The sequence below is a fragment of the Enhydra lutris genome, unplaced genomic scaffold (genome assembly GCF_002288905.1).
Source record: "Enhydra lutris kenyoni isolate GAN:26980312 unplaced genomic scaffold, ASM228890v2 scaffoldscaffold69, whole genome shotgun sequence".
NCBI classification, from domain to species: Eukaryota; Metazoa; Chordata; class Mammalia; order Carnivora; family Mustelidae; genus Enhydra; species Enhydra lutris.
The window spans coordinates 2,512,741-2,525,661 of record NW_019154153.1 but is presented as its reverse complement, the minus strand read 5'-3'; the positions used below and the strand labels follow the sequence as shown (position 1 = coordinate 2,525,661).

Sequence of the window (12,921 nt, the reverse complement as noted above, 5' to 3'; positions counted from 1 at the left end):
GAGCAGAGAGCCCGATGCGGGGCTCGATCCCAGGACTCTGAGATCATGACCCGAGCCGAAGGCAGCGGCTTAACCCACTGAGCCACCCAGGCGCCCCAACAATACAGTTTTATTTACAGAAACAAGTGGGACAGCAGTTTTACTCCTAGGTACATAGGCAAAATAATTGAAAGCGGGAACTCAGATACTTGTACACCATTGTTCATAGCAACATTATTTACAACAGCCAAAAGGTGGAAGCAACCTAAGTATTCATCAACACATAAGTGGATAAACAAAAACAATGGAATATTATTCAGCCTTGAAAAGAGATGAAATTCTGGCTTGTGCTACTACATGGATGAACCTTGAAATCATTATGATGAGTGAAAGAAGCTGGACACAGAAGGACAAATATTACATGGATCCACTTATCTGAGGTAGATAGAATAGGCCAAATTCCTATAGACAGAAAGTAGACTACAGGTTACACGGGCTGGGCAAATGGGGAATGGGGAGTTATTGTTTCATGGGTACAAAGTTTCTATTTAAAAGTATGAACAAGTTCTAAAAATGGATTGCGGTTTTAGTTGTACAACACTGTGATGTACTTAATGCCACTGAATCGTGCACATAATGGTTAAAATGGTAAATTTTATGTATATTTTACTACAATTAACAACAGCAACAACAATAATGATAAAATAGACAGCAGGGTAAATTTGGCTCCTGGGTTATAGTTTACCAGTGCCTGGACTAGAAACTCTTGAGTACAGAGACTGTGTTTCTTTCAACTTAAATCCATAGCATCTAACACAGCTGTTTTATTAAAGATGTGCAGAAGCTCAACATAGCCAAATGAAATTAAGAATTTGGATCGTTCTTTATTTACTTGTATATTTATTTTCATAGTCTGTTTAATGTTTATTTAGTACTTGATTTTTTATTGCAAATTGAACACATTTATGATGTCTAAAGATCACAGGAGGAAAAAGAAAATACATTTTTTGTCATTACACATTAAATGACTTTTATCTTCTTCATACAGTTTCGAAAAATATCAGTTCTAATGAGCTCATCTTTTACACAAAATGTTTATGTTTTCTCTTTGTACATGTAAATAACAGCCTTAGATTTTGCACAGTAACTGGCTTATCTTCATGGTAGAATCGGGGAAGACAAGGCTTTGTGTCGGTCTATAGAAATCACTAATACTGGAAAAAACATCAAAGGGTTTTTTGTAGAAGAAACCTGTACTTTTTTCACATTACATCATTTACATTTCTTCAGGGCTATTTACAAATATTTATTAATGTTCATTTTTTTTTAATATAGGTCCCTCTTTACAAGGGAGGAAATTAAGAAGGTAAAGCTTGGTAAATTTCAAAGGGAATCATAGTTCTTTTTTTTTTTTTTTAAGATTTTATTTATTTATTTGACAGAGAGAGATCGATCACAAGTAGGCAGAGAGGCAGGCAGAAAGAAAGGGAGAAGCAGGCTCCCTTGCCGAGCAGACAGCCCGATGTGGGACTAGATCCCAGGACCCTGAGATCATGACCTGGGCCAAAGGCAGAGGCTTAACCCACTGAGCCACCCAGGCGCCCCAGGAATCATTGTTCTTAATGACAGGAAGAATCTTCATTTTTCAGTTAAGAACCTTAGTCAGCTATGGCCCAACTCAAAAAATTGACAACCTTCCTTTCATTTCTAGGAGAATCACTGATTGATTGACCCTAACAGAGTAAGTAGATATTATCAGTTAGCCACTGTAGTATGTAAGAAACAGAGTATGTTGTGACATTTGTTTACTATAGATAGATGGTTTTGGAGTTTTTTCCTTTTTGGGTTTTTTGTTTTATGGGGTTTTTTTGCTTGTTTGTTTTTTAGACTGAGGGTCAGAATCAAGTGAGGATGATATTTTTTAGTTCGTTGTATAAGTAGAATTGAGTCAAGACTCTTGGCTGTTTTCAAGTGTATCTTCTTGAATATCCACTGAAATACTAGGATATATTTTAGTGCCAGTACTAGTGTCACATTTTAGTTTTCCAAACTGTGCTTTACTTATTAGTCAATTTAAAATGCACCCAAAACAAAATTAACTACCTTGAAGGGGAAAGTTGAAATAATATAGTAGTTTCTTTGTAGAGAAATTCTGTAAAACTGAAACATGTCTATTTTGATGGTCCTTAAGCTTTATTTCCTATACAATACTAAATAAATTTTGTGATTGGTATCAATTTTCACATTAGCCCAGGAAGTATTCTTTTATTGTCAGGTTTAGAATTGAAGGCTTCTCTAGAAAAGAACATTTTTTTCTTAATGCCAATTTTTCATATGTCTCTCCAATTTGTTGATTCTCTAGAGCGTGATCCATTTTAAAGCTTACCTGCAGTGTTTACAGGCTACGAAGGCTTGTGGCATTTCCTACTAAAAAACAACTCCACAACCAGTGTAAATGATTTGCCAACCACTTCTTCAGGATTTGGGTGTCTTTTCTAGTAAGATGTAGACGCAAGAAGGGAGCCAGAGGTCATTAAGAAGAAACATACCTGCCCCTCTTGTTTACAGAAGCTTTATTATTTATTAATTAAAGAACTTGTGTTACTGAATTCTTTTTAGGAAACTTTTTGGATTGTACAGTCAATGATTAAGTATCAGCTCTTAAGGAAAAAAAATGTATAATGTCTTAAAACATAATATAACAAGATTTATAAAAACCTATGTCCCTTGAGATTTATGAGCAATCAATCCCATTGTCCTCAATATGTAGTTTGTTTATAGTTGCTGAGAAGTCCCATAGTCATTTTTTTCTTTTTGAGTCACTGAAAAGCTTTTCCCTTGGTAGATCTATGATTCAATTACTGTAGTTTGCCTTGATCTCCAGTCACCATGCTCAAATTTTTGAACACCTCATGCATATGTACAGTCAGGTCGCTTCAATGACTTGGGAAATTGTGAAGAGGCTAAGGAGTTAGACTCCATATTTTCTCTTGGCCTGTTTCTTATTGCAAAGGAATGTAGTAAAGCACTGCAGCTTTTTTTGTCTATTGGCTACATGTGCCCAAAACCTATTCAGTCAAGTATGTCTTTATTGATAAAAGTATATTTGCCTCTATTATATCCCAAAAGATCAGGACATGGGGGTCAGTTCTGTGGTCATCATAATAGAGCGTCCCAACACTTTTTCTCCAGGCTTTCTTCAAGAAGTATAAAATAATATTAGTATGTGATGGGCCTTTGGCTTGGAGACTTCAGAAAATGCATAAAGTGATATTGATCGTCTAGCTAAAAACTGGTGTCTTGGCTTAAAAGTAGTTCTTTTTGATAACCAGGAATGTGGTTTTGTTTGTTTTAGTGGCTTTAAGCATTTTATTCAAAAAGTTGAGGACATAAAAAGATAACTTGATGATTATACTTAGATCCTAATGTAAAAACCCCGTAAGAATTCAACAAACATAATTTTAACAACTGCTTAGATTTCCAATTTTCCTAAACAACAGTATGGAGCTATTTCCAGTCCTGATTTAAAGTATATATGATACCTACAAAAATCGCACTGATTGCAGTATTAGGTCTCCAAGCCCAAAGAACGCCCTGATGACTGTCTCCAGGATTACTCTAACGGGTACTCCTTATTGAGTTATCAAGAGGGAAACCCAGGTTCATAGTCATTTGCTTTTTTTATTTTAGGCACCAAAAGGTGCTCTTCTTGGTTTATGAGTTTTAAAGACTGGGAAATTTGACACAGGGAATATTATTTTTTGAGTGGGTAAATAAAGTTCAGGAAAAGCAGTGAACAAAGGAGTTTTAAGAAAAGGATGGGATGCATTTAAATTTATTCTGTAGTTCTGTTACCATAATAATTCACTCAAAAAGGATTCATTTTGAATTTAGTATTTAGTGTTAAAAGGAACAGAGCTAGGGCAAGTGCAGGCCAGCACTAAGTAACAATGGTGGATTGAGACCTATTGTATTTTTTAAGTGATTCCAGGGCTGTCCAGGTGTCCTGATTTAAAGGCTGCTTCTTGAGTCAGGAAATTGTATCTTGTTCTGAGGTTTACTGTAATAAAGTGCATAGTCCTAGGGGATGGTATTGCTGGCCTCATGAATCACTTTACAGGCTGGCTGTACTGACCTAAGCCCCATGATTTATTTGTGTCATACCATAGTAGGAATGGCAAATATGTAAGGCACACATGGTTTCTGGGATGGTTCCTTAACAGGAAAACTGCCATAAATCCATAAAGTGAGATAGGGCAGAGCCAGCCACAGCTCATGTCATGTCCAAGAGATCTCTTCCTATTTTATAGGATGTATAGTTTTAGCACTGGGTAAGTTTAATATTCTTCTTGGAATGAGTCCATGGGCTTTTTGTGTACTATGTTTTAGGCTACCCAGTCTTAGTTTCATTACTTACATCATCTTTTGTATCTAAGCTTGTGATTGACAGCATTGCAATAAGATTAGAATTTTACCTTGTGTTTGAACTTCATTTGATTCCCAGCATTAATAAAGAGATTCTCTTAAAATTGTACTTAGGATGTAAGCTAGTCTTAGGCTACTCAAATATTGAGCCAAAATGGCCAAGATAATAATCTTTCATTTTAATCTGAATGAAATAATCTGTTATTTTAATTAAGCTTTTTATTTTGAGATAATTTTAGATTTTGTAGATTCACATGTAGTTGTGAGAAATAATACAGAGAAGATCCCATTGTACTCTTTAGGCAGTTTTCCCAGTGGTAACATCTGGCAAAACCAAGATGTGATATTGTATACAGTAGCACAACCAGGATATGGACATTGATATGGTCAAGATACAGAACATTTCTATCACCACAGAGCGCTTCTTATAGTCACACCCACTCCCCTCTCATCCCACCTTCCTTATCTCTCTTGGCAGCCACTAATCTGTTCTCCATTTTTTAATTTTGTCATTTTAAGAATGTTCTATAAATGGAATCATACAGTATGTAATCTTTTCAGATTATTTTTCACTCTACACAGTTATCTGGAGATTAATCCAGATTGTTGAATTTATCGGTAGTTTGTTCCTTTTTATTACTGAGTGATGTTCCATGGTCTGCATATACTACAGCTTGTTTAACCAGTCCCCTGTAGAAGGACATCGGAATTGTTTCCAGTTTTTGTCTATTATGGAAAAACCCTGCTATAAGCATTGGTGTATAGATTTTTTTGTAACTTAAGTTTCTACTTTTCTGGAATCAGTGCCCAGGTGTACAGTTGTTAGATCATATTGTAGTTGCATATTTAATATGTTAAGAAACTAACTGGGGGCCCAGTCAGTTAAGGGTCCAACTCTCGGTTTCCGCTCAGGTCATGGTCTCATGGGTCATGAGATTTAGCGCTGCCCTGGCTCTGCACTCAACAGGGAATCTTCTTGAAGATTCTGTCCCTCTGTCCTTCCTCCAACTCACACTCTCTCGTACCCTCTCTCTCTGGAATAAATACATAAATCTTTTTTTTTTTTTAAAGATTTTATTTATTTATTTGACAGAGAGAGATCACAAGTAGACAGAGAGGCAGGCAGAGAGAGAGGGAGGGAAGCAGGCTCCCTGCTGAGCAGAGAGCCCGATGTGGGACTCGATCCCAGGACCCTGAGATCATGACCTGAGCCGAAGGCAGCAGCTTAACCCACTGAGCCACTCAGGCGCCCTAAATACATAAATCTTAAAAAGAAAAAAGAAACTGCCAAACTGCTTTCCAGATTGGTGGCACCATATTACATTCTTACAGTGTGTAAGTGATCCTTTTCATATCCTTGCTAGCATTTGGTATTGTCTCTGTTTTTATTCTAGCAGTTCTGACAGTTGTATAACGGTATCTCATTGTGGGTTGTTTTTTTTTTTTTTTAGATTTTATTTATTTATTTGACAGACAGGTAGACAGAGAGAGAGGAAGGGAAACAGGCTCCCTGCTGAGCAGAGAGCCCAATGTGGGGCTTGATCCCAGGACCCTGGGATCATGACCTGAGCTGAAGGCAGAGGCTTTAACCCACTGAGCCACCCAGGTGCCCCTCTCATTGTGGTTTTTATTTTGCATTTCTCTGAGGGAGAATGATATTGACTGTCTTTTCATGTGCTTATTTGTTACCTATATATTCTTTTCAGTGAAATGTCTCTTAATGTTTTCTTTCCATTTTCTAATTAGAGTGTTTATTGTTGAGTTTTGAGAATTCTTTATTATGAATACGAGTCTTTTGTCAGACATATGGTTTGCAGGTATTTTCCTTCAGTCCGTGTCTTACCTTTTCTTCCTCTAAACAGACTCATAACTGTGACTTTAGTAATTCAGTTTATCTTTTAAATTAATTTTATTTTTTAGGGCAGTTTTAGGTTAATAGCAGAATCAGGTGGAAATCACAGAGTCCCCAGGCTCTGCAATCCCCATATATACACAATCTTCCCCATATATACACAGTTTCTTCCACTATCAACTATGGGTACCAGGGTGGTATATTTATTAGAATCAATGAACCTACATTATGTCATTGTTACCCAAAGTCCATAGTTTATATCAGAGTTCACTCAGAGTTTTGTACATTCTTTGGATTTTGAAAAATGTATAATGTCATGTACCAGCCACTGTAGTATCATATAGAAGTTTCACTGCCCTAAAAATCCTCTGTGCTCATTTGTCTCTTCCTCTCCCTAACCCCTGGAAACTGCCTGTCTTTTTATTGTCTCCATAATTTTGCCTTTTCCAAAATGTTATGTAGCTGGAATTTTCTTCAATGTAGCCTCTTCAAAATGACTCTTTCACTTAGTAATATGTATTTGAGTTTCTTTTACATCTTGGCTTCTGTAGCTCATTTCTTTTTATTGCCAAACAGTCTTCCATTGTCTTGATGTAACACAGTTTATCCACTCACCTACTGAAGGATCTCTTGATTGTTTCCAAATTTTGGCAGTTATGAGTAAGGCTGCTATAAACTTTCCTGTCCAGGTCTTTTGTTGTAAGTTTTGCGTGAGCGTAAGTATTCAGTTCATTTGGGTAAACACTGAGGAGTCTGATTGCTAGATTATATGGTAAGAGGAAGAGTTTGTTTCTTGAGCAGAAACTGCCGAACTATCTCACAAAATGGCTATATACTTTTGCATTCCCACCAGTGGTGATGAGAGTTGTTTATTCTCACCAGCATTTAATATTGTCTGTGTTTGGATTTTGGCCATTCTATTAAGTGTGTACTGATACCTCATTGTTGTTTTAATTTGCAGTTTTCTAATGACATTTGATGTTCAACTTTTCTTTGTATGTATATCTTCTTTTGAGATGTCCAGGTCTTTTGCCCATCTTTAAAATCAGATTATTCATTTTATTAGTGGTGAGTTTTGAATTTTTTTAATATTCTGGATAATAGTCCTTTATCATTTGTATCTTTTGCATATGTTTTCTCCCATTTTAAGGCTTCTCTTCTCACTCTTGATATCTGAAATTTTTAAGCACATGCTTTATGAAATAATGGTATATGTTTATCTTACAACAGACATATCCAGAGTACAAAGACTTGTATGCTTAAATTAAATAATTTAAGATTTGTTTAATAGTAGGATATTATTAATGAAATGTAGGGAAAATAATTTTTAGATATACATGTTAACCAATTACGAGAGGGATCATTTTCCAGGTTTATATGTGTCATTTACAAATAACTTTTTTTAGAAGGTAACAACCAATTCCTTTTTTAAAAAATAAGATTAAACAATTGATAAATAAATTACTACTTAGATACTGCCTCAGAAAACCCCCAAATCCATTGGACCACCAATTACAACCCAGCACAACATACTCCTCTCCCCAGAGCTTCAAAAGGCCTAAGTCTTCACCTGCCTTATTGCCTTGGTTCTTAGGGCGCTCCAAGCTCAGTCTACCACCAGACTTCATAATGCTCCCATGTTCTAGTCACCTAGATTTCTCAGGATAACATTTTAAGATTGAGGCCTTATCTTGGCTTAGTTTGATCTTTATCACATACAGGACATTTAATGAGTATGTACTGAACTGAGCTGAACCAGCAAGAGCAAGAGGGCTCTCTCAGAAGACTGAATTTTAAGTAAAAAGGGTTTAAGAGGCACTAAGAAAGTATAGACTTGGGAAACGTGAAAATTTTCAAATAACTAAAGCATCAGTCTGGAAAATTTGGGTTGGAGCCAAACTGAACGGTTGGAATGTTGTGTAGAGTTTGTAAATTGATACACCTACCTTTTACATAGAATGGTGAATTTTTGTAGCTAAAAGTATTTAGAATTTATATTCTTAATCCAAAAAACATCAAATTGAGATCTGTCAGTAGATCCTCAAATAATTTCTCTTTCTCCTGTACCTTCAGTGTTAAAGCAGGTATCCTCAAATACTGGCACATGCAAACAGAATTCAGAGAAATTGCAAAACCTGAAATAACACATGAAATTAGAAATTATTGGGGTATGTTTTTAGATGATAACACTTGCTTTTATTCTTTCTGTTGCTTTCTCTCTTTTTACTTCTTTCAAAGTACATCCAAATACAACTTCTTATATTCATGATCTCCTCTGTAAGACAATGTGTATTTACAATAGGACTGTTTTAAATTTGAGATACCTTTTTTCTTTTTTTTTCTTTTTTTTTTTTTAAGATTTTATTTATTTATTTGACGGATAGAGATCACAAGCAGGCAAAGAGGCAGGCAGAGAGAGAGGAGGAAGCAGGCTCCCTGCTGAGCAGAGAGCCCGATATGGGGCTGGATCCCAGGACCTTGGGATCATGACCTGAGCCGAAGGCAGAGGCCTAACCCACTGAGCCACCCAGGCGCCCCCCTTTTTTCTTTTTGAAATGTAATAGTAAATGCCAGTTCAGTATGTGTACTCAAATCAGTCTCTTAGTTCTCAGTGTGATAAAATTCTCAGGTATGAGAAGCAGTCAAGTCTTCTTACCCAGACATGTGTTCAGACAAATGAGATAATAAACTTTATTAATTAATATATAATGTTATGTTGTGCTGTTTTTACCTTCACAAAAAGCTTTTAATTTCTTAACTTCCTAGACTAGTAGCAGAGGTAAGGTGTCTTAAGAATTGCTACTCTGGGGACGCCTGGGTGGCTCAGTTGGTTAAGCAGCTGCCTTCGGCTCAGGTCATGATCCTAGCGTCCTGGGATCGAGTCCCACATCGGGCTCCTTGCTCGGCGGGGAGCCTGCTTCTCCCTCTGCCTCTGCCTGCCTTTCTGTCTGCCTGTGCTCGCTCTCTCTCCCTCTCTCTCTGACAAATAAATAATAAAATCTTAAAAAAAAAAAAAAAAAAAAGAATTGCTACTCTGCAGAGAGTGTCATAGAAACTACCACAGGGAAGTTAACAGAACTCCCAGCCAATTAGTAGATAATAAGACCCTTTGTTGGGGACCTACGTGGCTCACTTGGTTAAGTATCTGCCTTTAGCTCAGGTCATGATCCTGGGTTCCTGGGATTGAGCCCCCCCTCAGGCTCCCAGCTTAGTGGGGAGTCTGCTTCTCCCTCTCTCTCTGCACCCCCCCGATTTGTGCACTCCCTCTCAAATAAATAAAAATCGTTTTTAAAAAAATAAGCCCCTTGTTGGCTGTGATATTCACAGAAAGTCATTTCATTTTGCTTCATTTGACTCAAGCAAGAGCATTCTGTGATAATGTTATATTTTAATCCCTATGAAATTTAATAGTATTCTAATCATGAACAAACCATGGAAGATGCACATTTGTTGTTTTTACTCTTAATGGTAATTTCTTAACCTTTACTTTGTTCTCAAATAATCGAGGTGGGAGTTCCAACATCAATTAACTATTTAACTGAGATTATAAGAATATACTTTACTCATTTACAGCTTATAGATTTCTTTAAATGAAATATTGGGATTTGGGTTGAAGATGGTGGCATATGAAATTCATAAATTCACTCCCTCCCCTGGATACAAATGAATATACAACTGTATATGGAACAGTTTCTTTTGAAAAAGACCAGGAAACTGGATGAGCAGAGTCTCCACCAAAAAAAAAAAAAAAAAAATAGCATCAAGGTGGGTAGGAGACCTACCCCCTTTGTAGCAGTTCACCATTATGAGAGATCTCAAAAATGCTGAACTATTCCCTAATGAATGAGTAGTTTCTCCTCCACATCAGGCATGCCAGCCCTTGGATTCTGCAAAAGAAATAAGACCCCTAAAAGCCAGGTTTTGAAATACAACAAGTACTATGTCCAGGAAAGCCACAGATCTATAGGGAACAGAGAACCGCCCACCCTCCCGCCCTTAAAGGGCTCACTCACAGATTTATTCCCCTTGGGACCTAGTGCAAAAACACCAATTTGAAAAGTATGTAGACCAGATGTGAAAGACTCCCACCTACTAAACTTAAAGTGCCTATTAGAGAGGTAAGAAACTGTTGGGACTTTCTCCATGGATGGAGACATTGACAGATACCATATTTGTGATTTCATCCTACCTTGCCATTGTCAGTGCCCCACATCCTCAGTGCAATATGTGTCACAGCCAGGTTGGGTGACAGCCTAGCCCGCATGTACTCTCCAGTGTCAATCACATGTTGCAGCTGGGCTGGGCAATAGCCCTGCCAACCCTCTCACAGCAAATATGGCCCCATCATAACATATGGGAACACAAAGTCCACACAGGGGACACCGCTTAAGTGCCTAGCTCTGGCAGTCAGAGGGGATCGCACTTCTGGGATCCATGTACCATCTCCTTAAAAAAGGGACTAACTCCTTTAAGAGTGGGAGAGGTAGTTTTTTTGCCTAATACATAGAAACAGAGTTAAGTAAAATGAGGAGACAGAGAATCATGTCCCAAATGAAAGAACAAGACAAACATCAAAGAAAGACATTAATGAAATGGAGATAAGCACCCCACCTCATAAAGTATTCAAAACAATGGTTATAAAGTTGCCCACCAAGCTCACCAGAAGAATGAATGAACACAGTGTGATCCTTAACAAAGAAATAGAAACATAAGAGAGTTTTAAACAGAAGTTACAGAGCTAAAGAATGTAATAACTGAACTGGAAAATTACACAAGAAGATTTTAATAGCAGACTGAATGAACCCGAAGATCAGATCAACAAACTAGAAGACATAACAATAGAACTTACCTAGACAAAGTAGCAAAACAAAAAAATAATTTTTTAAAATGAAGATAAATTCACTCTGGGAACAATGTCAAGTAGAATAATATTTACATAATAGCGCTCCCAGAAGAGAGAATAAAGGCCAGAAACTTATTTGAAGAAATAAGGGTTGAAAACCTCCCTAATCTGGGTAAGGAAACACATACAGATCCAGGAAACCCAGAGAGTTCCAAAAAAGATGAACACAAAGAGATCCACACTAGACACATTATAATTAAAATAGTAAAAGTTAAAGAGTGAATCTTAAAATCAACAAAATAAAAACAACTTAATGCATACAAGGGAAACTCCATAAGGCCATCAGCAAAATTTTTAGCAGAAACTTTGCAAACCAGGAGAGAGTGGCACAACATATTCACAATGCCCACAGGAAGGAAAAAACAAAAAACAAAAACTTAAACAATTCCCAACCTGGCAAGACTATCATTCAGACTTGGAGAGATTAAGAATTTTCCAGACAGATCTAAAGATGGTGGCTTTGGCAGTGAGGGACTCTGTGGTGCTGTACATGAGTACTAGCCAGCCCGTGGCTTTTGTCAGAAAAATTCCCTGGACCGCAGCCTCAAGTGAGCTGAGCAAACACTTTGCTCAGTTTGGCCATGTACAAAAGTACACTGTATGGGTTAAAGCCTCTGCCTTCGGCTCAGGTCATGATCCTGGGGTCCTGGGATCGAGCCCCGCATCCGGCTCTCTGCTCAGCAGGGAGCCTGCTTCCTCCTCTCTCTCTGCCTGCCTCTCTGCCTACTTGTGATCTCTGTCTGTCAAATAAATAAATAAAATCTTTAAAACAAAAACAAAAACAAAAGTACACTGTACCTTCTGACAAAGATACCGGATTTCGTAGGAATATGAATTGGATTCAGTTTTCTTCAGAAGAACTTAAGGATGCACTACAACAAGAATATCATATTATTGATGGAGTAAAGCTCCATGTCCAAGCTCAAAGACCAAAAGTTTTGCAAGGGGATCAAACATCTGATGAAGAAAAAGATTTTTGAGACTATTAATATCTATTAAATAAACAAAATTGGCAAAAAAAAAAAAAAAAAAAGGGTTTTCCAGTCAAGCAAACATTAGAGTTCATCACTACTAAACTGACCTTAGTGGAAATAATAAAAGGACCTCTCTAAATTAGAGGAGGAAGTACTAATTAATTATAAGAAAACATACAGAAGTAAAAACCTCACTGGAAAAGGTAAATATGTGCCAAAAGCAGTGAACCAGTCACTTATAAATCAAACATGAAGGTTAAAAGACAAAAGTAGAAAAATTAATTTAAATTACAATAATTAGTTTAGACATTAAAGGATGCTTACTTTAGACATTAAAGGATGCTTACAATGAAAAGATATAAAATGTGACATCAAAAATATATTACTTGGTGTTCACTTTTCCCATTGCTTGACTTATTTCTCTTAGCATAATCCCCTCTAGTTCCATCTGTGTTGATGAAAATGGTGGGTATTCATCTTTTCTGAGGACTGAGTAATATTCCACTGTATATATGAACCGCATCTTCTTTTTCTGTTCATCTGTTGAAAGGCATCTCAGCTCCTTCCATAGTTTGGCTATTTGTGGACATTGCAGCTATGAACACTACATCAAAAAAAATTCTCAGTCTAACTTTACACCTAGGGAAAAAAAGAATAAATGAAGTCCAATTTCAGTCGAAGGAAGGAAATAATAAAAATCAGAGGAGAAATGCATGAAATAGAGACTAAAGTAAACAAAGAGTTCTATGAAACTATGATATGGTTCTTTTTTTTTTTTTTTTTTTTTT

General features: G+C 36.8%; 2 protein-coding genes across 3 annotated transcripts in view; both read left to right on the top strand.

Moving 5' to 3' along the window:
* Window positions 1-12,921, top strand: part of LOC111159681 (ELKS/RAB6-interacting/CAST family member 1) — a 510,890-nt gene that overhangs the window by 334,646 nt on the left and 163,323 nt on the right. The gene's annotated exons all lie outside the window — the stretch shown is intronic.
* On the top strand, window positions 11,611-12,139 carry LOC111159684 (SRA stem-loop-interacting RNA-binding protein, mitochondrial-like). The gene is made up of 2 exons (XM_022522258.1): window positions 11,611-11,757; window positions 11,948-12,139. The coding sequence occupies exons 1-2, from the start codon at window positions 11,611-11,613 to the stop codon at window positions 12,137-12,139; spliced, it is 339 nt and encodes a 112-aa protein (XP_022377966.1).